Source organism: Podarcis pityusensis, assembly GCF_964106645.2.
Source record: "Podarcis pityusensis genome assembly, chromosome: 5".
NCBI lineage: Eukaryota > Metazoa > Chordata > Lepidosauria > Squamata > Lacertidae > Podarcis > Podarcis pityusensis.
The window spans coordinates 28,664,433-28,692,218 of NC_138032.1; the positions used below are offsets into that span (position 1 = coordinate 28,664,433).

Consider the following 27,786-nt stretch of genomic DNA (forward strand, 5'->3'; position numbering starts at 1 on the left):
TTGGTTCAAACATCATGGTAAGCTAAACTATGGCTTACTGGGACATGAATGTGTAGACTTGTGGAGAGGAGCTTGCAGCTGCATTTATCCTCCTCAATCTTTCTTCCTCCTACCCCATATTGAGCTCAGTCAAATGTGTTGTTCAGGCCCAGAATTGTTAAGCTCTTTCGTCACTAACCATTAGCTGTAGCCAAGAATAAAGCATGACATGCAAACCAGGCCAAGGACTGCAGATGCTAACTGATCTGTCTTGCACATCACAGAGTAGCTGTATCATTACCGAGTTTAGTCACTAGGTAGCAATGGACTTTGACCAAAGTGCAGGAGGCAATGGAAAACAGGAGTGCCTGGCGTGCTCTGATCCATGGGGTCACGAAGAGTTGCACACGACTAAACAACAACAAGCAATGGACTTAACTCTTATGAGTGGAGTCAGGCAATTCCTGTCCTGTTATTACTGGAGAAATGTTGTAAGGTCTAGTCTAACTTCCATGAAAAAGAATGAAACAAAAAATGTGTGCTTCTTTCGCTGCTTCTCCCATACTAGTGGTGAAATAGCTGAAAGTTCACATTATGGGCAGTATCTCACTTCACACACTACTTGAAAAATGGGGTAGGGTGAACAAAGAAACAGCATGACAAAGTTGCAAAATTTTACTCCCACCTTTCCATTCATTCTTAACTTTAAGAAAGCCTATTACTAGAGCCTATAAGCATATGTAGAAAATATACTATTTGGTTCCTTTTCCACGCTATTTGCTCTGCAAACACCTTCATCCACAATACTTACTCACTGCTGGTAACACACCAATTTGAATTTTGTATAGGGATAACTCCAAACACAGTTCTGCCTGATGTCTTTTGGTGCCTTCCACTTTCAATTTGGAAACTAAGGGTGAAATCCAGTGATGCACAGGATTTCCACTTATGCAACAAGACTTCATATCCTTCTTCCTGCAGCCTGTCACACACACATTTGCCTACTCCCCAACTCTTCAGATCTGATTTTGAAGGACATGGGGGATATGGGAAGACAAGAAGCAGTCCCATTGTGCAAAGTGGCTATCCAGATGTCCATTTGTGCCTATCACACTGATATTTAAACAAATTAGCATACACTATTCTTAAAGATTTCAGCACTCAGCTCACCTAGCTTTTACTCATAAAAGTATTTAGGAGCAGGGCTTAATTCCACCCCACCCCCCAAATACTTTTCATGTCCATTTGTTTTTATTTGCCCAAAGAAGACAGATATTTTAAAATCCAACATAAAGTGTGTATTAATGTAAGAAAATAAGAGTTGTGCAAATGGTTGGATTGAATAGAAATCTACAAGCAAGCAAAAAAATACAATCAATAATGGGCGTGGTGATTTTAGATGCAGTATATTGATCTAGACTGAGAGATATAAAAGCTTTTTTTGTATGCTCCACACATCCAAAGGGCAAAAGGTAAAGTTAATTGGAAAAATAAGAAATTAAATACTGCTTTGGGCTGACTTTTATTAAATACATTACATTGGTACTTTGTTCCATAATCTTAAGATCACTCATGGACAGATTTGCTTAAAAACCATCTTTTTTTTTAGAAAAAACATTGCAAAATTAAAGCTCAAATACATCTTACACACACCTCTGGATAATCTGCTGACTTATCTTAGCAAAGAATGTATTTTAGTCAATATGTACATGTGCTTGAATGAGAGATACTCAGGATGCTTTTTAATCTGCTGCTCTACTACCTGAAATTTGGCTAAAATAAAACAAGTGCAATAAGGTGAACTATAAAGGTGCTACATTTAATTATGGAATAACAATGAGAAACCATAAGTTAGGCCATTTTGCAGGTAATTCCAAAACCCAGTTGTTTCTTTCTACACAAGAGAGAACTGTCTGCAGTACACCTTTGTTACCTGGAGGCAATTCCCTTTGCAAAATAATTCAATGCAAATGTACATGTCATGCAAAAGGAAGATAATAGGATGATACAACAATTCTGAAAATATATACACAATCATCCAGGCATCCCTTTAACATTGTAAAGTTATGTTACAGCTGTTTACTGTGTCAGAAATATCCAGTGCATGGATCCTAAATCACCATACAATTCAGAGAATGAAACAAAGGACTTTGCAAATTCTCTATATGTTTCTCCACTGACAAATCTTCTGAAGTACTGTGACCATTTCTAGCGCCGAAACCAAAGCCAGCTATTTAGTAGCCAGAAAGCTACAGTAATTGAGTACATGATCATTTCTCGTTTAGCACGCTCTTTGTTTTCTTCTTCCAGAAGTTGTAGACGACGATTAAGTTTAATTATCTAAAAAAGAAAAAGGAAATGCCTTTCAAATTTAGTGCTTACCATAAGTTTACTAATTATTTCAAGACTTTTCTCGTTCATGTACTTCAGATTTGTATCACTTCTCACCCCAAAAGTCTGCTCACATGGGGGACTTAGTAATGGAAGTCTGCAGTTCTTGTTAATACAGTATAATATTTCTGTACATTGATGCCACACACATGGATTCCAGCCTCAAAACCCTGGCTCTTTATACCTATATCAATGCTGGGTTTAGAAATCCCTACTTCTGGCAAATTCACTGGGGTTTTTTATTCATTTCAGTTTCCATTTCTGATTGTTGTCCTTCCAGTCTACATCTCTTGTCCTTTTTAAATGCAAAAAATGTGTGGGCTGGATCTCTCATTTTAGAGGTGGAGAGTCTGTGTGCCAACTTTGATAGGTATCCAGCTAGGACAGAACAAAACAGGAGCATCTAAACAGTGTGCGCTAGCACCCTACTCATTCACACTAAGCCGTGGTTTATGACTTACTATGATATGCAAATAGGCCCATGTATCAATATAGTATAAATAAATCACAATACAACCAAAACAAGTATGTAAAGCAAGCAAATCAATTCAGCTGCTTAAAACCAGTAAAAGAGAATAGAAACCTAACAGAAAAATAAGATACAGAACATACAAAACCAAACAGATTCCATTCTGCTGCATGGTTTGTTTGTTTGTTTGTTTGTTTAAAGAGGTAAAGGCACCCTTGCCCATACGGGCCAGTCGTGTCCGACTCTAGGGTTGTGCGCCCATCTCACTTAAGAGGCCGGGGGCCAGCGCTGTCCGGAGACACTTCCGGATCACGTGGCCAGCGTGACGAAGCTGCTCTGGCAAGCCAGCACCAGCGCAGCACACGGAAACGCCGTTTACCTTCCCGCTAGAAAGCGGTACCTATTTATCTACTTGCACTTAGGGGTGCTTTCGAACTGCTAGGTGGGCAGGAGCTGGGACCCAAAGACGGGAGCTCACCCCGCCGCGGGGATTCAAACCGCCGACCATGCGATCGGCAAGCCCTAGGCACTGAGGTTTTACCCACAACGCCACCCACGTCCCGTTTGTTTGTTTACCATTAAACTAAACCTTAAACACATTGACTGGCAGCCACACCTCACCCCTGGATATTTTCCATCCAAGTGGGTTCTTCTTTCTCAATTCCTCTCCCATCAATCATGTATGCACTATTCAGTTCCTATATATTATTAGTATGTTTCGGAGTTGAGAATGCACAAAGTTTTATTCATAGACATATTAACATTCAAAGAAAAGAAATTGTATCATCATGCCACAGAAAAAGTTGTGGTATTCAGACTTCCAAATTTAATTTTGTCCCCCTTTACCTTATTACATTCTGCACTGACTAGACTGGAAAGAGGCATACAAACTTCCACTATAACAGTTGAAGCATTTTAATTACCTGTCGTCTTAAAGAAACAGCATCCACAACAGTGACATCTTCTGGTGTTCCCTCAAATGTTGTATCCATATTTGAAAGGGTATATCTATGAGATAAAAAACAAACAAAAATATGCCTCAAATGGCACACATTTAACTGCACACGGGCTGGTATTTTGTGCACACATGGGGTCATTTCAATTTCTCCATTCTCCCTGTGCCCTCTAAAAAGCAACTGCTGAAATTCAGAGGCCTTTCCACAGTTGTATGCAATGCAGGTTGAGGGGCTACAAATGGGAAAGGTAATAAGTAGATCCTCTCAGGTGAATATAGGAGTGACCATACTATACATCTGGGCGTATTTGGATTCCATTCAAAATATACAATTAACTGTTCTTTAGATGAAAGGGGGGGGGGACCAACCATTTTTAAGTGCTTTCTTGACTATGTTCTTATTTTCCTACATACATAGATTTTCTGTTTAAAGAAACATAACCTTGGCTGAATTCTCTCTAGCCATTTCCATCTAACTATAGAACTGTATTTGGAAGGGACCACAAGGATCATCCATTCCAACCCCCTGCAAAGCAAGAATCTTTTGATCATTGTGGGGCTCAGACCCATGCCCCTGAGATTAAGAGTCTCATGCTGTACTGATGGAGCTATGATCAAATATTGTCAGTTTTTATGTATAAAGTGCCTTTCATAATGTCTAGTACATCACCGGCTCTGGGATTCCTGATAAATTTCAGGAGTTTCAATCAAATTTCCCAAATAAATTGAAGCTGAAGCCTGACATGACAGAGGAATTATGTGTCCCGTGTTCTCATGTCCAGTAAGTGGCAAGACAGCCTGTTCTGGATGGGGTTGCACTCCCTTGGAAGGAGCAGGTCCACAGCTTGCGGGTCTGCTTGGATTCAACACTGCCACTGGAAGCTCAGGTGGCTAGGAGTGCCTTTTCCCACCTCTGGCTGGCCCACCAACTATGGCCCCTTCTGAACAGTACTCCATGCTCTGGTTATTTGCAGATTGGATTGCTGCAATGCAATCTATGTGGAGCAGCCCTTGAAGATGACTCAAAAACTTAAATGTCTCCAAAACGCAGTGGTCAGATTACTGGCTGGGGTTCCATTTAGATCTCACACAACCTCTATTTTAGTACAGCTGCGTTGAATTCCAGTTTGTTTCTAGGACCGATTCAAGGTGCTTGTGTTAAAAGCCCTAAACACCCCAAATATCTGAAAGACTGCTTCATATCAAGAGACTGGCAGGAGTTGGAGGATGAAGAGGTTGGGGAGAGAGGGGATGTGCAGGCAGAGGAATGGGAGAGTGAGGAGGAGGATTTGGGGAAATAGTCCAGTGAGTTGTGGGGTTCCATGGCACCAGTGAGGAGGAACCTTCCCCACTCAACAGTTCCTTCACCGGCGCCAGCAGTATCTCTGAGGCAGTTGCTGGCGGAGTTGGAAGAACTAGATCAGGAGCCAGGGGACAGGCCAACAAGTGTGAGGTACAACAGGACTTTCAGTTTCTCTCCTCCCCTCTAGTCCCCCATATACTGTACCCTCAAAATCTGCTCCAGGGGGTCTCTCAACCTTCTGGATCAGATTTTGGGGTCGCCTAAGGGGTTACTGAGGAAGAAAGGAAAGAGAAGCCTTGTTGCACTAGTGGCTGCCCAATTTTGCAACATTCAATCTTGACCTAGATTTCTAGCTCTCGCAGCTGAAAAGGCACAGTAAATAAATGGCCTTTGATCTAACACTAACCAGAACAAAAGAGAAATCCAAATATATAGTATAATTGTACTAGCACTTGTTTTCCATAGAAATTGCATTTTGGGGATTTTTATTTTATTTTATAATACATAATTTCAAATTTGGGACTTGGTTCTGTAGTACTGAACAAGTTTTACAGCAACCCACAAGCACCATTTTTTTATTTTTTTATTTTTAGTCTTGTGGCTTAAGAAAGATGCATACAAAGACCATCTCTGAATGCCTATCAGTTTACAGCCTGTGCAAAGAATGCCTTACAGTGCAATCCTATAAACATCTAGGTCCAACTGAGTTCAATGGGACAAAGTTCCAGGAAAGTGGAAACAGGACTGCAGCCTTAATTACAGAAGGACTTGTGATGTTCTGCAGACAAAAGTTACTCAAAACCTTTACAATATGCATTAAAAAATATTAGACCTACTATCTCAATATATACTTATGCTAACAGTTTGTGGCACACTGATGGTCTGGAAGGGAGATGAGGAAAGATAAATGAACCAACTCCTTTTTACTTTACAAAGGTTCCCCTGCCTCCAGGGGTTATTTTTGCAAAGTACTTGTTCTGCCCTAGGTACCACAAGCTTTTATTCTCTCTTTTTCTTTCTCCACTTAACTCCTAAATGAAAAAGCTTAAAAACTGCAAGTTATATTTGGGCACTAGATTCATATGCTATGGGTTTCATTACCCTCAGACATACAGTTCTCTAAATGCACAGGGAAGCCCTGCATAATCCTTTACACAATGAGATTGTAAATTACCGCATTTTTCGCTCTATAAGACGCACCAGACCACAAGATGCACCTAGTTTTTGGAGGAGGAAAACAAGAAAAAAAATATTCTGAATCTCAGAAGCCAGAACAGCAAGAGGGATCGCTGCGCAGTGAAAACAGCAATCCCTCTTGCTGTTCTGGCTTCTGGGATAGCTGTGCAGCCTGCATGCGCTCCATAAGACACACACACATTTCCCCTTACTTTTTAGGAGGGAAAAAGTGAGTCTTATAGAGCAAAAAATACGGTATTTCCTTTCTGTAAACCAGCAGGAAACTTTTATATTAAATGCGCTCCATTCTCCTTCTGTAAACCATATTGGGCGTATTTTAAAAACCAAATATTGCCAAACCTGTTTCTTCAAAGTCCAAATCAATTTTCTAAGGTTGAATAGCAAAAAAATTTTTTCCCTATTTCTGTCAATAGTGAAACAAGTTAAACAGTTTTACAGTCCTATGTCCACACCAGGGACTGGAGAGGGAGAAAACAAAACTTTTTAAATGCATAAAGAGAATAATATTTTAGTTGTATACGATGAGATCCAAGTAGACTTTGTAAAAGGAACATAGGAAAGGAGGGAGAAGGAAAGCATTCTGCACAACCATTGGCATTATTTAATAAGTACTTTTTGATTTAACTTTAAATTTCTATTTGAAAAACTACTTGGGGTGGAATTCAACATGATGCTCTTCCAATCATTCCGTCTGTGCAAGCATTTCAGCTTGCTAGTCAGAATGAATTCCTCCCCTTCCTCCCCATTTGTTGTTCCATGGGTTCTCCTGATCCACTCAGAGCCAATTAAGGGGGGGGGGAGACCCATTGCTCAAGCAGAAGTCTTTGTTCAGGGCTTATAGAATCATAGAATTGCAGAGCTGGAAGGGATCCCAAGGGCCATCTAGTCCAACCCCCTACAATGCAAGAACCTCAACTGGATCCATCCAACTTCTGCTTTAAAATCTCCAATAAAGCAGAGTCCGCCACCTCTCATGGGAGTCTGTTCCACTGTTGAACAGCTCTTACTGTTAGAAATTTCTTTGATATTTAGCTGGAATCTCCTTTCTTGTAACTTGAAGCCATTGGTTTGGCTCCTAGTCTCCGGAGCAGGAGAAAACAAGCTTGCTCCATCCTTATGTTGACAGATGACAGGTGAATCTCACCCTTTCTCTCTTTTTAATTCTGTGATGCGTTATGTACTGCAAAATTTGTTGGAGTGTTCACCAGATTTTTAGTTATTTTGAAACAGATTTCCAACCTGAGCTCGGGTCTTATACTGAATGCTAAAATCAATGGGAAATGCATCAAATACTTTTATTATAAGATTCATCCATAGAATCAGCAGGCATAGTACAATGCAAAAGAATGTCAGTGAAAGGGTTTTAAAATTAATATAGAAACCAGCAGTTAGATTAGTACACATAATCACAGACTGTTTGATAATAATGATCATATATCAATTAATAGCAGGAAGCAAGCTCTGCTGAACTCAGAGGGGTTTACTTTCAAGTAAAGTTCAGGAGCAAGCTAGTCTCAGGTTTTGTGAAAGCTGAATATAGACTAGAATGGCTAACTAAGTGCAGATTTACCTGGCGTCATGATGAGGATTAGAGGAAGTGGCAGCAGCAGACCCACCACGTAACACTGGCCTAGGGCAAGTTTTGTAGATAGGAGACACAAGACAGAAGAAGAAAACAGGAAAGAGAGAGAAAAGAAGCAGAATAAAAAACCAGAGACAAAAATTGTTAAATATTTTTCTTCTGTTATACTGAAACACTACAAATATAAACCCTGGTTATGTTTTCAATATATTCCATTTTATAAATACTAATTACCAATGTGCGAAGGGAACTTAACTATCTGCTTGTTGCTTTTCCAGATACAAAATTTGTGAAGAAATGTTGGAATTAACGCTTACATACTATTTGTTTATTAAAATACTGATCTACTATTCTCTCATATAAAATAATTAGGTGGTGTACAAGAAAATACACAAAAACATAAAATACCATGTAAAATAATCAAAAAAATGACAGGCTCACTTTGGAAAGTTTAAACAAGTGACGAGGCCTGTAGACATATAAAGTCCTTCAAGAGACACCTGGAAATTAGCAGCAAGGACACTACCAAATCACTGCTGGAAGAGTATTCCACAGCATGCAACTGCTCACAAGGCTTCTGAACATGGCATGCAATGCTTCTCCACGTGATCTCAGTAACTGAGCTGGAATATAAGAGCTCATGCTGTCCTTACAGTATTCCTGACTGAAGCTGTTCAGGGCTTTAAGAATCCTGAAGGTGATGCAGTAGCATACAAGTAGCCCATGCAGGTATTTTATGTGATTATATAGTTTTAAAACTATATAGATCATTTTCACCCATCTAAAGTATGGTCAAGGTGCAATCATGTTAGAAGTTAAACTGAAGTTTTCCATGCAACAATTCAGTGTGCATAACCACAACTAAAGATTTGTCAAAAGGGGCCTAAAGCGACCATAAATCATAATAGAACACTGTGGCTGTTTATTTCAGTTGCTAGGGTCTAAAATTATTTTTCCCAATTTAATAACTTGTGGTTTTTTAAAAAAAAAATTGCTATATTATGTAAAACTATTGGGCAATACCTAAAGTTGTGTGATGAACATCTTCTCAAGCAACAAAACTGCCACTTCCTCTTCTCTCCCTGCTCTAACAGTTTTTAAGTCTACACATTTCCCCTGAAAACTGGATTAAGACTATTTTGAGTTAAAAAACTGTTTTCCTAAAAGAAAGATATCAATGAGGAAGAATCTGCACAATAAATTATAATCATGCACCATATTTATTTCTGTGCACTTCCTATTACTTAGGGACTAGTTTCTCAACAGGATAATCCGCTGAGTCCATATAGGTTATCTTGCATTCCTATTCTATAGCCTCAAACAATCTGAGTTCTGCAGTGTGTTTCAAATTGTACAACTATTAACTTAACAGCATGTACATTTATTTTCCAGCTCTTAGAGAAACATTATTTTGCCCAGTAACTAGCAGTCCTTGATTTTAGTTACTTACAGCCTGATCTGCTGAATATGTAGTCTTAAAATAAGTCACATTTTGTTCAATGGGACTCACATTTTTAAAAATATACTCTGGGGGCAGAATGGCTGCAGTTTATTTTTATGTGTGTTGTTCACACAATTTATGTTTATAGAGTTGTTTAATTTTGTTTTGTGTCAGAGATGGAGTGTTTCTATAATTTGTATAGACAAAATGACTGGAACTCAGAAAAAATGTAGGAGGAAGGAAAACAACTGTAACAACAGGGGTACAGTAACTTACTGCCCTGAGTTGACCCATGGAAAAGGTTATTTCTGCAACCACCACAATTTCGACTTAATTCTCCTGTATTGTCTATGTTTTTCCAAAGAAACTTGTCATCGCTATTTCTCTACAATCACGAGGGATGAAAAATATGTTCCCACAATGAGAGAATAAACAAAAAATCCTGTTCACGACTCACTTGAATACTTTTTAAATTGGCACTCAAGAAGCCATAAATACCCATGTTCTGTTGGAAATGACAAGACCAGGGGTACAAACTGCTGTTAAAACAGAAGAATCCTGTTATATACCTGACTTTTTTTAGACCACAGCTACTGATCAACTGAAGGTTTTGCACTTCCAGTAAAAACTAAATACAATAACTGTATACATCATACATCAACAGTGTGCTGCTATCTGAACAAGACCAGAGTTCATTCTTCTTAAGTTGGAACTGCACATTGTAAGAAATGGTGGCCAGTTGAGAGCTTCCCTCCAACTCTCTGCATAATATGAGACACAGTCCATCCTGTGTCTCAATTCCCTATACTGAGTGTTACCAAGTGTCTACCAGCAACGGCCAGATGTGGAAAAGAAAGGTGGGGTACAGAGAAACACAAGGTAATGACATCAGAACATGGGTAAGTTGTAGTGCATTATACTCAACATAAGTGGAAAAATAGATGGCATTCCATTACCAGGTTTAATATTTTATAGACTTAGGGAGATTCTAAATATGCATGACCATTGCTTGCCAAGGTCATGCCCCAAGGGGGGTCATGCTATCTGGCAAGCTGCAATGCACAAATAGAAAGACTGGAAGTGTGCGACATTGAATTCCACCCTAAGGTTCCATATCATACTATCATCTCTCACATAGTACTTTTCACAGATATATATATATATTTAACCCACCCCAGAAGCATTAGTCTGCAATAGCTATTGACTGGCTGTTAATATATGGGAAGAAGCATAATTACAGCAACCAAAAAAAGTTTAACTGGAGATGCTAGGACAGGGGTCAGCAAACTTTTTCAGCAGGGGGCCAGTCCACTGTCTCTCGGACCTTGTGGGGGGCCAGACTATATTTTTGGGGGGAAATGAATGAATTCTTATGCCCCACAAATAACCCAGAGATGCATTTTAAATAAAAGGACACATTCTATTCATGTAAAAACACGCTGATTCCCAGAACGTTTGCGGGTTGGATTTAGAAGGTGATTAGGCCGGATTTGGCCCCAGGGCCTTCGTTTGCCTTACCCATGTGCTAGGAGCTGAACCAGAAATCTTTGGTATGTGAAAGCTACACTCTACAACTGAGCTATGACCAAATTTTATCTTGAAATGACGTATTGACTGAATGATATTGTTCTGCATTAACAAACTAATGACCACAACCTCATAGCAAATAGTAATGCTTCAAGTAGCACATTCAACTATGACTTTAAGCCCCCATGCAGCTGCTCAAATTTGTCCCAGATTAATATATGCCTTAACTGACTTGAAGTTTCATGTTCAAAATTCAGTATTTATTCCCTAAAGAAAATAAGGCATAGAAAGTAAATAATCACTAGCCATCTACTAGATGGCTACTTCTGCTTGATTTTAGTTTTCCTATACCTGCCTTTAAAATGCCATATATATCCTTCTGTGATCACAATTCTTTGCAAACATACTCAAACATTCCATTGTGTTCCATGGGCTTATTAAGGATTGCAGCCTTAATGTAGCAATTTCTTATATTAGAAAATATACATTCAGCAACAAACTATCAGGTTTGGACTTCTTTGCTTACAAAATGAAATTTTAATGAGTTCTCTCCAACCATGTGTGTTCAAGTGCCCCCCAGCAGCCCCCCAATGTGCCTCAGAGAGTTAGAAGATCACCCAGAGCATTTGGGAGGCATGTGGGGGAGAGCAGAAGGGAGGAGAACCAGAAGCTGAATTTGTAAGACTTCAGATTTCACACACTTTAGTTTAGTGATTTAACAAAAAATTTTTTGTCAGAGTAGTACTAAGACTTGGCTATAAATATTAATTTTAAATGCTCGTGAAAACTAGGAAGATAGGAAGCTGCCTTTTGCAGACTCAGACCGTTGGTCAATCTAGCACAGTACTACACTGGCTGGCAGTAGATCTCCCAGGCTTCAGACAAGGGTCTCTCCCAGTCCTGCTGGAAGATACTGAATACTGAACCTGGAACCTTCTGTATGCAGATGCTTTACCACTGAGCCAAGGAATCACCAACATGATGCTTATTTTAGGTATTAAATGGAGTCAGATTTTACAAAATATGCAATGGGTTGGATTCAGGTTCAGTCATGCATGGACTGAAACCAAGGAAACTTACATTAATCATGACTAAGAATGACTAAGTCTGGATCCAAACCAATACGCAGAACCTAAGATGCATTAAAGGGGTCCTCTCTTGTGCTACAGCCTGTAAAACATAAACACCCATAAGCTGCAGGTAGTATACTTTTTTGTAATTTCTCAGCCACTAAAATAAAGGATTCTTAAAAATGAGAGATAATCTGACCCCTTTTCATTATCCAAGCTAAGGTAGAGAAATAATAGGCAACATGAATAGGAATAGTTCAGTCCAGTGAGTACTTTTTCACTAACTTGGGCATATTTACTGATGTCCCTATGATAACATACTTGTGTGTAACTTAAGTATCCAGGTTATAAAATGTTTTTCATGCACAGCACCTTGCTCACATGGGATAGTTTGAACCATGCCAAGTTAACTCTAAAGTGTTGGTATTTACCAAGGCATTCCCATATTGGGAATGAGGGAGTGGGGTGGGGCAGGGAATTGAAGAACAGAGAAGAGTTACTTTACCATAGTATTATTAGCAATGATAAATTCTCAACATTTCAATTCATTATAGTATAACATGGTATAGTTATGCAAAACTGGTAGGAAAAGGAACCAGAAAAATATTTTGAAAGAGAAAACCAAAACAGAACTAAAACCAGAAGCTTTAGGAAGAAGAACAAAGCCAAAACTCAATCACTGAAATAAGTATTGTACTTACACTTAAAGAAAACATACCTTTTAAACAGTGAGAATATGCTACCAAGGCCAATAAAAGAAAGAGTATAGTGTGAAATGCTTTTTTTAAAAAGACATTATTTTGCAGCCATGCAAGTGATGCATTTTCCAAATTTCACATTCATACATGCAGGTTAGAAAAGTTTCATCTGACAAAAAGGTGTATTGAGAACTGAAGAAAAAGAGGATGTTATCCTAGATTTTGAAAATGAACATTGGCAACAACTGCAATGAGAGTTTCCAATAACACTCAGGTTCTTATGATTAATATACCAAATGAAGAAAAAACCTGCTCAAATAGTTTATAAAATTTGAGAACTCACTGATGGGATAAAAGTGAAAGCTTTTGTTTCCCCCCCAATAAAAATGAAAAAAGTATATTAAAACTTTCTATTTAAATTTGGGGAAGCTATGTGTGCATATCTTTCTGGTGCATGCCAAATTACTGTTTTACTTTGTGTAAGGTTTTCTACTTGCAAGATTTCTAAAGCAGAAAAGCAGGACACAAATATTAAATAAAAAACAAACAAAATTCCTCCTGACAGTGAGCAGCCCATGGTAAGGTGGTGCTTCACACATATACTGGAGCTTGACAAACTCTTAGATCAGGATTACTACCATAGAAGTTTGAACATACAGAATCAATTATTAGTCTTTTAAGGCAGTAGGTTTAGGTTTGCTTCCTCCAACCACCCTTGGTTTCAAATTAGTACAAAGACTTGAAGGAGGAAAGGATTTAAGGCTTTGCTTCCCCACTAAAAGCTCCTTTGAACTGGCTTTGGAAGAAACTGCAAACTGAGGATTCTGCAGTTATCTGAACCCCAACCTAGGCCCTTCACATTGTAAAAACAAGTTATGGCAAAGGAGGTGAACCTTTCATTTGCACAGGTGTCCTCAGCACCCCCCGCACCTCTAAGAGGATCACAGGGTCTATGGCTGCTAAAGAAAGAAATTTATTTGGGTAATATTCTTTAATATGGCTAAGATTCTCAAAAGCCAACACAAAAATATTCCACTAGCAGAATGTGACAGAGGAGCAGACTTCTGATCTGTAGTCTGATAAGACAGTTACATAAACAAGAGAGGGTCCAGACACAACTAGTTAAAAAAAATAATTTATAATAAAATAACACTTATTTTGGTGTGAAAAGGAAACAAAAAATGAATAAATACCTGGCTCATATGTAAAGAGGTCTTACAACTTAAATTGTATAAAAATAATATTTGCACACCCACCTCCAATTAACTGGTGGATTGACAACAAACAAAGACTCTGTATTTTTTTGAAAGAGTCTCTCCCCCATGCAGCAGATCTTAAGAACAGATTTTTTCCCAGTTTCTGTCCAGAGCTACTATATGACTTGCCTTTCAATGTAGGTTTTTCTTATCACAATAATCAGAGGAATTGCAGATAGGACTTAGCTGAGATGAATGTCAATAAAAGCATTTTCATCTAGATCCCCCTCAATATTAGTGGACCTTGAATTTTTAGTTTATTAAGGCCATTTTGGGATTTGTGTTTAAAACATTTCAAACTCTCAGTTGCGTTCAAAAAGAATAAAAACTCTCCCACTGAAAGCAAGAGGATTTAAACAATCAACTTTGTCTAGAGTATGAAGCTATGTTTGTAGCACTTTGTTGCCCTTCTGTTCTTGGATTTCCAATGAGAGTGAGACTGACATTTTAAGTCACTGTTCAGTTATTTCACTCTTGACCAAAGAAATAAGACAACTAAGCTCCATGAAATGTGAAGTTTGGAAATGTCATTCGCAAATAGCAAAAGCAAAAAAAAAAAAAAAAAAGAGTTAATTTTATTTCATGTAATTTAAGCAAACCAAAACCAATTAACTAGGAAATGAAAGGGAAGTAAAAAGCAGTAAACTGGGCAGAATCAGTGATGGCCAATCACCTGCGATTTTCATCCAGCACATCCAAGACTTGCTGGTAAGCCCTACGGGTAGAAGACTGGATAAGCGACAATATGCCCCGAGCAGAGTAAAGATTAGATCCATCTTCAGAGAACATTTGGGGTGGACAGACACGAACCTGTTGAGGTGATGGTGTCACACTGTTTGTGCAAGTGTAGCAAATGAAGAGAGAAACACTAGTGTCAGGTTTCAGATAGGAAAAAAAAATCATCCATCAACCAACCCTTTTTGAAAAATTAAAGCTGACCCCCATTTTTTCTTCTTCCTTCCCCATCAACAGATTAAAAACCACATCAAGGAAATGTTAGTGGGTATCTTGTGAACTGACTCTTGGAACCCTTTATATGAGGCAAAATATCAAGGATAATGGCTTTGATTCATTGTGATCAAAGAATACTAAAAACCAGAGGCATGATAATAAGCAGGTCTGTATTAAAAACACAGGACACAACAGCACTCTTTAGCAGATAGTAAAGACAGATTTGGATTCACTGTATGCCAGAATCATACAATGCAGATCACAGTCTCAAATATATCCAAGTTACTCAGAGACTGGAGGAGAGTATGTTGAAAACATTCTGAAAAACAGAAGCCTATATAAAACAAGAGTGACATAAACATACTAGTTTGATTGATTGTTTTTTGCAAATACAGGGCTATGTGAAAAACATGCAAATATAGGACTACAAAAGAAACATGCAAGATAGCAAAAACACTGGTGAAGGCTTCTTATATCCCAAATATTCCAATAAGCAAAAATTTCTTTTAGCATTTATCCTGAAAGCAAGAGGCTGAGGATTAACCAAAAAAATTGCATCAAAAGCACTCATTGCCTATAAGACGAATGAAAGTGCAATTCAGCACCATCTATATAAATGGGAATTTTGCAATTCACTTCAACAGGATATTGATTAAACTTTTATTTTTCAAAGGTCAATTCTGAGAGAGCTATTGATCCCAACAAGATTTCAGAAAACTACGCATATGAATAGGCAAAAGTACTAAGCAAAATCTTCAAACTTGTAGTATTGACCTTTTTTGTTTTTGTTTAAAAAGAAACATTTCTCCCTTTCCACATTTAAGGTTGTTCTTTAATTTTGAGGTTTAACTACATTAATCAAGATTTTACCATTTAGTCTGAACTCTGCCTTACTAAGAGCAGGAAGAGAAGCATTAGGGGTATAGCATTTTAAGTCCTTCTGAATAATCAGTTCATGACACAATCTGGGTGCAAGCCAACAAGCACTTTTCTTTCAAGCAACATTTTAAATAATTATTTTGAAATGAACCTGATGAACTAAGAGGGTACTCTGTGGAATCCATCAAGGGATTGAAAGGCAGTCATGCCTATCCTCTGTTTAAGAACAAAACAATTATGTATAAAATACAGTTTTTAAAAATCCTTATTGAATGTTATAAAGAGAAAAATACAGAACTTGTGGAAAGAGAAAAGTAAAAGCAGTACCGATAACCTGGAAATAAAAACCTTTGGGCCTCAAAAAAACAAAAACAAAAACCACATACACATGTAGTGTCCCCATATAATAGTCTGCCAAGCCTGCTGTACAATACGTATATATTCTATAGAAATAGCTCCTTTAAAAATGACTATATATAGGTTATATATTGTAATTATATCCTCACACACAACCCTATATTCTCACAGGGAGGCTATGTCTGTTGTGCTTAAAATGGACAATTATTACTTATGTTTTATACAACCAACAAATAAGAAAGGCTATTCTCACAATCCTGAATGTATTTAAATAAAACGAAACCTCAAAGAGTTTTCAGTGGAACTTGCTTTCAAGGAAGTCTCATTAGAACTGCAAACCTCTTGTACCTTGTTACTTCAGCAACAGTAAAATGCAGATTTTCGGATATGAAGTTCTGCAAGTAAACCAAAAACAACTATTCTAGCAAACACAAGGCTGCAAATTAATATTGTTCTATGATTCTGGTGTTTTACTAAATAAATAAATAAATAAATAAAATGAGAGAACAGGTCCCTGTCTCAGCAAGCTTACTACCTAAAATGGAACATTGGGTCTCTTACTGTGAATAGGACCTCAGGTTGATAAGTGAGTCGGCCATGAAACGTGATTTGTCCAAAATACGGCCATGTGACTATCTGATTTAACTGGCTTAGGCTTCTGAGAACCTAGACAGAACAGTAGACAAACAAAATATGACTAGGGCATCAGGATGCCATACTGAACCTGACACAGAGGAGAGGGGGATTTGCTGTGATTAATGTGAGCGGCCTGGGATGCAGAGCGTTCTCATGACTGGCTCACTTATCCACTTGAGAAGAAATATACCTAACAATATATTTTTCAGCTAATATAAGCTGAAATTTGTTTTATTCTTTGCTATCTTCACATACCAGAAAACCAACCACAGTGGTACCTCTAGATTCGAACGGGATCCATTCCGGAGCCCCGTTCGCATCCTGAAGCGAACGCAACCCACGTCCGTGCATGTACAGGTCGCGATTCACCGCTTCCGCGCATGATGTCATTTTGAGCATCTGCACATGCGCAAGCAGCGAAACCTGGAAGTAATGTGCTCCGTTACTTCTGGGTCACCACGGAGCACAACCCGAAAATACTCATCCTGAAGCTACTTCAACCCGAGGTATGACTGTATGGTGGTCAAGACCTGCTGGGACTGATTCTATGACTGAAGAGGAAACCCTCTACACCAGAGATTTTCAACCTTTTTGAGTCCACGGCTCCCTTAACCAACTACATTCTTTCTGTGGCACCCCTGTGGGGCTCAGAAGCCCAGTTATTTCACCCCTTGCCTGAAGAACTGGCACCTTCTCACCGTTTTTCGAACACCCTCCCCTGTGGAGTATTCCCTCAGCCTCCTCTCCTTGGGAGTTCTCTGGACTGCTGCTGCTGCGGTCCCTGGTATTTGACCTGCCCTGCCCCACCCCAAAGAGAGGTGCCTCCCAGAGCCTGCAGAGCCTATAGCCAGGGCTGCTGCAATAAAACAGCTGTGCAAGCCTTTGGGAGGCAGAGACGTGAAAGGGCATCAGAGGAGGAAGGGAAGGAGACAGAGGCCAGTGTTGCCCAAGGGCACCTCTGACCATCATTCAAGGCACCCCAGGGTGCCATGGCACACTGGTTGAAAACCACTGCTCTAAACCTTACCAAGGAGAAGAGCTAATTGAATTCAATGGAACTTCCTCAGAATGTATAGGATTTGACTACAAGTAGGTTCGTTGAAAGAAAAAAACCTGACTGATTCATCCACCATCTGCTCATGAACTACATTTACTGCTTTTATCGCCACAAAGATTGTCTTCAGGGACTCTGTGCAAGGCATGTTGTGTATATAATGTCTGAGAAAATGTGGTGCTAAAAACTGAAGTCAAAGCTAAGATACACTCAAAAAGCTATACAACAGACTTATATAATAATCAAACCATCACTTCATTCAGTTCAGTATTGTCTACACTTGGAAGCATCTGTCCAGGATTCGAAACTGGAATATTTCCTAATACTACCTTGAGAGGATAGGAGCTGAAATGGGACCTTCTGCATGCAAAGAATGCACTCTGGTGAGCTTTCCCCAGGTTGTGTGATAAGATGTATATTAGGGATCAAACTCTTATTTACAAATTTGGGGGTGAAACTATTTACAAAATGGCAAAGGGGAAATAACAGACAACATTCATAATGACATCACGAGTAATATAAACCCATAAATAATTGTGGGGAATTCAGGAACATGTACAAAATCATATTCAGCTTAAAATCTGACAACAGTTTCTCATTAGTTATGATATGCAGTCACTTCCTCCAGCAAGTTAAAGCAAGAAGCTTCAAGACTAGCACAAGAAAAGAAGGGTTTATTAAAAATTCTATGTCTCTCCCCTTTCTATATTCCCTGTTTCAAGTTAGTGATCTAAGAAGCCTCAGCTTTTAATTATCAATAGGGAGAGATGGAGGAACAATAACTTGAAGAAGACCAACTTCCCTACAGTATTTCTACAACTAATAACATTGCTTATAACAGTGCTTTTTTCTAAAAAAAAAAATGTTTAGGGGTACTCTCATTTTCCTACTCATACTGAAATACTGCCCCCTCAATGAGGCCAAACTTAGATTCACAAAATGTTTAGGTGCATGCGTACCCCCCCCCAAAAAAAACACGCTGGCTAAGCCACTTATGTAGAAAGAATATATTTCCAAATAGAAGTTATGCATTGTCATATTTTTCCACCCTGATTATGATACCTATCTGGCCTCTGGGCCCACCTGATATCCTTGCACTGGCCTAAAATTTGCATGCATAAAATCCAAAGTGCATAGGTCTGAACAGTGCAGTCAATCCACAAACCAACCACATGGTTCAGCTGATATGTGTTGGATTTTGCACACACATATCTCTACTACGCTCATGTAGGATTAGTATGCCAGAAACATGCAACCTTGTCCTCTCCACCAACCACTGTTTATCCCTAAAATTTGTTCTCAAATTTTATAGTTAAAAACTAAGCAAAAATATGCTCCCAAATTCATTACAAGAATGACAAATTTTCATATTCCGTTAATTTGTGTCTTAATTACAGGTGGAACCAAGCATACAGAATATTTTTTTAAAATCAAATCAGACAATATAGACAAGTCTCTTAGATGGCAATGCATTAAGTACATACTTGACATATTTAAAAGTGAATGGTTATAATAAGTGGTCAAGCTTACGTTTCATCTTTAGCTGTGAAGGGTGACTGGTACCTTGGCATTTTAACTCTCAGGACAGTTTCAAGACTGTGCCACCATTAATCACAGTTGTTAATATCTTAAAGAGGGAGCAACTTTCTAAATAATTGGAAGGTCATTAAGGCAATCATCATTACTGGTTATCACTTCTTATGCCTAGTTATTATTAGTCCTCAAAAGCATTTGAGAATCCGTGTATGCTCAAAAGGTTATCAGGAAAGCCACTATATACAGTTGTATGGCAAGTGCAGAAATGACAACATATATTGTTCCAAGAACGCAGATGAGGAAAAGGAACCAAGCCAATTCCTCTTCTAGACATGGTAAGGTTTGGCACAGAATTTTCTCATTGTTGCAACAAACATACTAGAATGCCATGTCACAGTTCCTATACTAGAATGTGGAAGCTATCCTGTGCGATTGCACTTGCTATGCATGGCCACAGTTCCAACTACTAACATGCATATGCACCCTCCAAAAGAAAGAAAAACATGTGTTTGCCAAAATGCTGCACAACAGCACTTGAAAGGATGACTATTTATACACTGTTAGCTTCTTTGGCCACAATTTCTTTTTTTGTGGAAAAACAGGAAACAAATTGAAAATGAAAACTGGAGGCAGCAGCCTGGAAACTCAGAACTGAGAAGGCAATGCTATCAGTATACCACATCAAGCAACACCCTTAATTCAGTCCATGTAAAACTCACCACTGCAGCACTAGAATATCATCCTACCCTTTTCAAATGCAAGTGGGATTGGCAAAAGTACTGTGATGGCTGCAGTTAGATTCAGGAAAGGTCATATACCTTAGCTTGACACTTGGAGGACATAGTTTATATCCAACGTCCACTTACCCTTTGAATGAGTCATCACAGCACCAACCTCACAAAGAGGCCTCACAACACCAAAAATGAACACCAGCTCCAACAGTGACCTACAGATAGCTAGAAACCCTTCTGTGAGACCTTGAACGCCCAGTCACCCTTGTGATAGCATATAACTTCAACTACAGAGGAGACAAGGAGTTGTTGTTCTAGCTGTTTCCATCTCCCCACTTTCCTCTCCTGCCAACAGGGGACAAGCAGGAAAACAGTAGTGGAAAGTGATTTCTTTCTTCAGGCTCATAGCTGGAAGCAAAATGAAGTGTTTACCTCACTACAAGAATCTTAATTAAAAGATACTGATCATTCCATAGTCTTAATGAATCAACATTTATAAGTTTGTAATAAAGACCCACTCTGTCCTTTGCACTGCATAAACAAAGACGATGTAATTAATTCTAAGCATGCAGGCAGCAGAAGATTCAAGTAGATCCAATAACAATATGAAATACTTCCCTTCACACAAATCCACTATAAATGTATTTTAGAAACAAACTTTCTTTATCCTATAAAGAGAGTTCTGGATCCAGACTAGGTTAGTGACACTTTAAAGGTAAAGGTAAAGGGACACCTGGCCATTAGGTCCAGTTGTGACCGACTCTGGGGTTGTGGCGCTCATCTCGCTTTATTGGCCAAGGGAGCCGGCGTACAGCTTCCGGGTCATGTGGCCAGCATGACTAAGCCGCTTCTGGCGAACCAGAGCAGCGCATGGAAACGCCGTTTACCTTCCCGCTGGAGCGGTACCCATTTATCTACTTGCACTTTGATTAGGTGGGCAGGAGCTGGGACCGAACAACAGGAGCTCACTCTGTCATGGGGATTCGAACCGCCGACCTTCTGATCGGCAAGTCCTAGGCTCTGTGGTTTAACCCACAGCGCCACCCCCACTGAAATTAAAAGAACTTATGTCTGTCACGACTAAATTGCTCCTCTGTTTCAATGGAGCTCAAGTGTCACTTTAGTCTGGATTCAATGCAGGAAAAAAAGAAGGAACTATTAAAAATTATCATACGAAGTGTTAAAGAACATTTTCACTTATCCAGAAGAATTACACACGCAAAAAGTGCTAGTTAAAAAAGGAACAGAAAGTGATGCATTTCCTGTGAAGATATACAGTCTGATATATAGCTTGTCATAGCTTGTCATATTTGATTTTGGGTGATATCCACCTGTCATTTTAGTGAAGTTCATTAATTTCAACTGAACATGACTGGTGGGTACCAACCTCTAGCTTAATATGTACCAGGAGACTTCCAAAGATGTGTTGAACCATTATGATAAACACACAGTTAAGTTGGCTGTTTAACAATGCAATCCTATTAACTGAGTTAATAGGGTCTTACTCCCAAGGTAGGTAGATATAGGACTGCAGCCAAAGTTAACACATTTTAAGCTGATCGTGATGCATTTGTTTTTGTTTTTAAATTAAGAACAAGATTTTAGCAATATATACATATATAAGGTAAAGGTAAAGGGACCCCTGACCATTAGGTCCAGTTGTGACCAACTCTGGGGTTGCGGCACTCATCTCACTTTATTGGCCGAGGTCATGTGGCCAGCATGACTAAGCCGCTTCTGGCGAACCAGAGCAGCGCACGGAAACGCCGTTTACCTTCCTGCCGGAGTGGTACCTATTTAACTAATTGCACTTTGATGTGCTTTCGAACTGCTAGGTTGGCAGGAGCTGGGACCGTGAAACGGGAGCTCACCCCGTCATGGGAATTCGAACCGTCGACCTTCTGATCGGCAAGTCCTAGGCTCTGTGGTTTAACCCACAGCGCCAACCACGTCCCTATATACATATATACTGGGGGGGGGATACCAAATGCTGCTATATGAAGACATTTAGCAAATGCTGTTTTCTGCAGCTGAAAAAAATGTTTTGAGAACAATCACACAAAATTTACTTCATTAATAGTTAGTTATTATTCCAACAAACAGAACAAAAAATATTTGGAAAGTCAGTTGTAGCTGTGTAAGATTAAGTAACTTCTCTTTATAAAGAAGATAATCAGTTGAAAGGCATATCCTAAGCATGAACTGGTAAGTAACACATGAAGAAGCTTTTTCTACAAATGTTGCATGCGCCAATAACCCCTCTACTCACATTGACTCATTTCTCATCAATTGACCATTTTGACGATTTGCGTTTTCACTCATGGAGCGTTCTCTTTTCAGTCTCCCAACTGAGCGAACCTGCAAAACAAAGTGGGGGGGGGGGTACGTCTTTCACCACTGCTATGGCATCAGTATCCAGCTTTACCTAATATCAACAACTGAACCATTTTCATTTTTAGTAAAGCAGAAAATGAATAAAAACAGTCTTCCTGGATGGTGACATTTTGCCTGATATTTTGGAAAGTAAGGAGAACAAAGACTCCCCTCTCTTGAATGTCCCCAATTTTTAAAATGAGAAAAAATTGCCAAAAATAATTTAAGTTTACCAACAGCTTTTGAAATTAAGTTTGGTTTAAGACAGAAATAGAGAACCATTGGGTCTCTAGACATTGTAGGATTCCCAGCTCTCATCAGCCCCAGCAAGCACAGAACATCAGGAAAGATGGGAACTGTAGTCCAAGAACATATACAGCCCTTCCACTAAAATTCTTATGCCAGTTTACACAATAATAAAATACAAATGATTAAGATGCAAATCCAAATTATCATAAAAACCTGAAGACCAAAAGGCATTAAGTCTTATAAGCCAGATAAAAACAATCAAGATAGCCCAAATTATGTCTAAGCAGCCTGGTACCAAAAATACAACCAAGTAAACACCACACAAAAAAGTGTTCTGGGGGTATCTTTGCTTTCAACAGGGAGTATTAAAATAATATACTGTGTTCTACAAAGCAGTAACCTATTTTATAATACTGATCTGAAATGGAGTATAAAGCAATAAATATTTGACTTCTCTTTTGACTTATTAAATATAATACTGAAACAAAACATAATGAAATGAAAGGCATAAAGAATACTAGCCTCTTCATTTTGAGGAGTCTGAGTAGGGGCTCGCTCTAAGTCCAGGAAATCTAGTGGTCGTTCACTGAGTGAAATAACACGGGGAGGTGTTTTCAGTGACAGAGACTTGAATGGAGTTGACTGGAGAAGATCTAGATCTGGCGGCCTGGAGAGTGGAATGTCTTCACTATTACCTGTAAGTTAATATTAAGATTAAAGAACATTTTACTAACAAACTATTCAAAATGGCTCAATGGGTAGACTGCTGGAGCTGGGTAAAATCAAGCTCAAATCCCATATGAAGTATGAATTCACTGGCTGGTCTTAAGCAAATCACACTCAAGTTCATATGTAAAAATAAATTGAATGGGTGTGAAGTCTGACAGCATGCTGCTTTATCACCTCTGTCCACCTGAAGGCAAACGTACCTGCCACTACAATCCGCTCTGGAACCTGCATTGTTACACTGGCATTTGGAATCCCCCCTTCATGAGCACTGTGTTCAAGGTCAGCATTTGGTGGAGCAACCTTGAGTTTTTCCGGAACTCTCATTCTCTGATTGATCCCTTCAGTATACTCCATTTCATACTGAATTCGATTCATTTCTGCCATTTCGGCAGCCGGAGATGGGAATGCTGTGGTGCTCATCCTAATATGAGATAAAACAACCTGAATTACCCCTCAGTAGTAAAAAGAAACACAAGATGGGTTTTGATCCACAGTAAATTGAAGTCTTCCACTGTTGGTAGAGAATGCGTTTTAAGTCTATGTAATGGTGGATGTGCAGCACAGCCATCGTGTATAAGATGCCCCCTATGATTTAACATTGGAATTAAAATTTGCATACACCTGCTTTACTGCTTGCTCCGTGTGAGTAGAGAAACAAGCCACATAGCCAGTTATCCACAGCTTGTGGTTTTGATGCAATGATAAAAAAAAATTAATTAATTAATGGCTTTCAAACAAACCATAATATAAACGAAGGTTTAAAGTTGGCTTCCATATCTTGGCTTGTTTGAAAGCCATTAACCATAGTTCCCAGTTCAGATGCAAAAGGAAGCTAAAGTTAACCATAGCTTCGTGTGTGAAGGGCAAAGCAAAGTGAGGGCACAGGAGCTGCATGTGGGTACATGAAACTTTTAAATATCTTTGCACCAAGATATCAAAGCCTTATTAAACAGAAATTTGTTTGTGCAAATGTGGCCAATTTATGCCAACCCAGGGCAACCATATTGGAGGCAGATGGTAAAGAGACCAATTCCACTAATATTAAGCATATAGGGTGCAAAGAGAGCCCGCAAGTGAGCAAGTCTCACATTCTGACCTTCATTTCAAAAAATGAGGGTTCTGTACCTCTTTTCCCCCAGCTTTACTCCACATCTTAGATCCTTGCTTCAAGATTCATTAAGCATCTACAACCATCTAAATTAAATAGTACTAATTATTCCAAATGAGTGCCTAGCTCTGGGCAATTTATTTTAAAGACATATCTTTCTAACAGGCAAGAACAGGGGTGATTAAGCTCTCCCCTTAACTGCTATGCACATACAAGTAAAGGAGAAGGGGCTATGCACCTGAGTGCCTGTGTCCTTTGCTGTGTGGGGGAACAGTGTGCAGGAGACTGTGGAATGGCCACACTCTTTTGGCCATGCCCAACTTTAGAATGTGGCTCCCAGAAGGGCAGCCAAGGGTGAAAGTGGCCCTTGGGCCAAAAAAGCTTAGCCACCACTGGCCAAGAACAAAGCACACTTTTGAAGATGCCAGTGTTCTGATGGAAGACAACGCAGGCCATATCAGCATTCTCCATTCTCAAATAATGAGACTTCTTCAAAGCCAATCAAACAAAATTAACAGTTACAACCTGTATGCATTTTAAATTCACCAATATAGATTCATATTAAGGATTTCTTAACATTTAAGGCAGAGACAGCCAACACAGAGCCCTCCAGATGTTGTGGGACTCCAACTCCCAGACCATTGCCCATGTTGGCTGAGGCCAATGAGATGTAGCTCCACAAAACACCAAAATTCCACTAGTCTGCTTGCAAGTATAGGCGCTAACTACCAAATGTTTACCTGTGCTGCAAACTGAAGAATACATTTCTATTGTTTCTTTATCCAAATTTCTGTGAAAAGGAGGCAAGGCCTCCTTTTCCTCAAGTAAGGGAACACATTAGGCTAGATAACAGTTTTTTAAATATTGCAATCAACAGAGATAAAAATACCTACAAGAGTCAATCTTCTATCTGCTTCTACAAGCACAAGTTCAACTCTACAGCTTTCACTAACCTTCCTACAGGAATATCACTGCTTGATCGCTTGCTCATTTTGTTGTTTGCTTGCAACGTTTTAATATCACTACACTGCAGCACTGTTCACTTTACGTAACAGTATCCCTAAACAGTGGAACTTTTGTACATAAGACAGCATGACAACTGCTTTCGAGCTGTAAAGGGGGGAGGGAAAAAAAGAACAGAAAACAGCATTAGGCATATTACATAATTAAATATTTATTACCTACGACATATCTAATCTGTACCCATCTATTCCGTAATGTGAGCTCAGTAAGTAAATGTCAGATATCTTCCATATACTTAAACTTATGAGGCTTCATAAATGCCAAATTTTTAAGTCCCCAGTTCTGATTTTTACAAGAATGGAAGTATAATTCAACAGATGTACTCTTGAAGGAGCAAAATATGCAATCAGATGGCAGTTGCTAAATTTACAAAATAATTAAACCATCCTAAATAAAAATAGATTGTGTTTGTGCCTATCTAAATATAACTACAACAAAGCAGAGACTACTTGGTTTCTAACACTTGCTTTTATCCTAGGCTACATGGCAAGCAGATCCAAAAACAAGACAGGGAATCTGCCTACTTAAGCATATGGTTTATTGCAAATCTCACAAGGGTGAATAAGTATATGTGGTGGGAGTTTAGAAATCAGAATACAACTAACCACGCTGCATATGTTGCAATGTAGCAAGAGATATTATTTTGCTGCCATACAGAAAAGTGGGAACAATTATGACATGGACGTCAGCATGTTCACACTTCTGTAAAAAGGCTCAACCCCTACTGAGAATCTTAAGATGCAGAATAAGATGTGAACAAAGGACAGCATAGATGAGGTACCTGTGGTCCGACTTTGATAGCAAAGGCCAAGAATCCAGGGCCAATCCCTTCAACCACTGAAGAAAGCCCAAAGAACCAACATTAATCCCTGTAAGCCTTGTGCACCTGTGGATGAGTGTGTCAGGTTGAAGCACTCTACATCGGCAGCATCTGGAGGACACCGGTTTGGGGGAAAGCCAGTGGAACTGCTGGCACATGCAGAACTCAGCTTTTGGCATAAAAGCACTGCCAGAAGTTGTTACCCAAATCTTCAGGCAACAGAGGAGTGTCTGACCCTTGGCTCGCAATACCAGTCGCTGGGACTCCACAAGTGGGGAAAGTGCTGCGGTGCACCGATCCCGCTTACGGGCTTCCCATGATGACTCCTTTGAGAAGAGGAAGCTGGATGAGATGAGCCTTTGGGCTGATCCTGCAGGGATCTTCTTAAGGCGCACCAAAGACGTGGTTTGCAATGCTTAACGGCCTGAGGGCAAGGAGTGTAACAGGTTCATAAGGCAAACTCTGTAGTAACAGTTAAGGAGAGTCCAAGGCAGGATCGGAGCAGAGGTCTACCCAATTCAGCACCCATTTCCTCAACGTGGCAAGCTGGGTGCTTTGACAAGAACCTTCAGCACAAAGCATGTAATATATAGCATGTAAAGGCCTCTTGAGCATAGAAATTACAGCCATAGCCGAACTGAGAGGTGGGGAAGGGTGGTGGGGGGAGAGACTCTGGTCAGAAACCGAGAAAAGCGCAGTAAGCCAACAGGTCAATGGGTATTTTTTTTTGGAGGGGGGGGGATTTGACATGACAGTAACAAAGGCCTCGGCGACGGGGGTGGGGGCGAGGAATAACGGCAACGGCCGGGGAGGCGGGCTGAGGCAATGATTTGATAGGAACCTGTGTGGGCTGAGGGACCGTTATTTATGAGGAAGGGGGTTCAAAGATGGGGCGGGAATAAAGCCCCCCCCTCCCGCCAATGCTGAGGGAACCAGGCGCAACGGCGGTTGGACTCGTGCATCTGGTCGGCGGTGGGAGGTGTGTGTGCTAATTTCGCAGCTTCCTCCCCATTCCCGCGCCCCCCGCCACCGCCTCCTTCTGAGGGGAAGGGAAGGCCCAGACCAGCACTCTCTCCGGTTCTCACCCTGAGGCCAACGGGGAGGCGGCTTCTTGGGTCCCGGGTATCCACTCCGACCGCTTTGGTCTCGGTTCCTCTCTCTCTCTCCGGGGCCGTTAGCCAAAGGGCATCCAAGCAGCCCCTCGCCCACACAGCCCTGGAACAGAAGCAACGAAACGAAACAAAAAAAACCCGACCCCGATTGGCCCCACAGAGTTGCCGTAACCGGCGGGGGGAAGAATGAGCCGTGACACCTCACGCGACGGGAAAAGGGGTGGGGAGGAAAAAAAGGTAGCCGGCAGGGGCTGAAGGTGCAGCGGCCATCTTTACTGTCGTCACGATGCTGCTTCGGAGGAAGCAAGTACCGTACCGTGGATTCATTTCCCTGCTGCTCCTGGCGATGCAGCGTGGTTT

The 27,786-nt window shown here is 39.9% G+C and overlaps 1 protein-coding gene across 8 annotated transcripts; it reads right to left on the reverse strand.

The window, feature by feature from the left end:
• Nucleotides 1-1,482: 1,482 nt before the first annotated feature.
• Nucleotides 1,483-27,583, reverse strand: MFF (mitochondrial fission factor). 8 transcript variants are annotated; one of them, XM_081006994.1, is made up of 10 exons: nt 27,400-27,583; nt 25,425-25,581; nt 23,564-23,784; nt 23,157-23,329; nt 22,282-22,370; nt 19,276-19,350; nt 14,542-14,700; nt 7,865-7,924; nt 3,763-3,847; nt 1,483-2,319 (listed from the first exon to the last, which is right to left on the reverse strand). In XM_081006994.1, the coding sequence occupies exons 2-10, from the start codon at nt 25,460-25,462 to the stop codon at nt 2,188-2,190; spliced, it is 1,032 nt and encodes a 343-aa protein (XP_080863120.1). In that variant the 5' UTR covers nt 25,463-25,581; nt 27,400-27,583; the 3' UTR covers nt 1,483-2,187. The 8 variants fall into 8 exon arrangements, with proteins under 8 accessions (XP_080863120.1, XP_080863115.1, XP_080863114.1 ...); XM_081006989.1 differs by lacking the exon at nt 19,276-19,350 and adding an exon at nt 26,276-26,331 and having other exon boundaries at nt 27,400-27,581; XM_081006988.1 differs by lacking the exon at nt 19,276-19,350 and adding an exon at nt 26,276-26,380 and having other exon boundaries at nt 27,400-27,581.
• Nucleotides 27,584-27,786: the final 203 nt, after the last annotated feature.

Coding starts and splice junctions, on each gene's coding strand:
- MFF (XM_081006994.1), bottom strand. CDS start 25,462: ATGAGCAAGCGATCAAGCAGTGATATTCCTGTAGGAAG. Junction 3,848..7,864: donor AATCCTCATCATGACGCCAG/GTAAATCTGCAC, acceptor TTTATCTCATAG/ATATACCCTTTCAAATATGG. Junction 2,320..3,762: donor CTGTTTCTTTAAGACGACAG/GTAATTAAAATG, acceptor TTTCTTTTTTAG/ATAATTAAACTTAATCGTCG.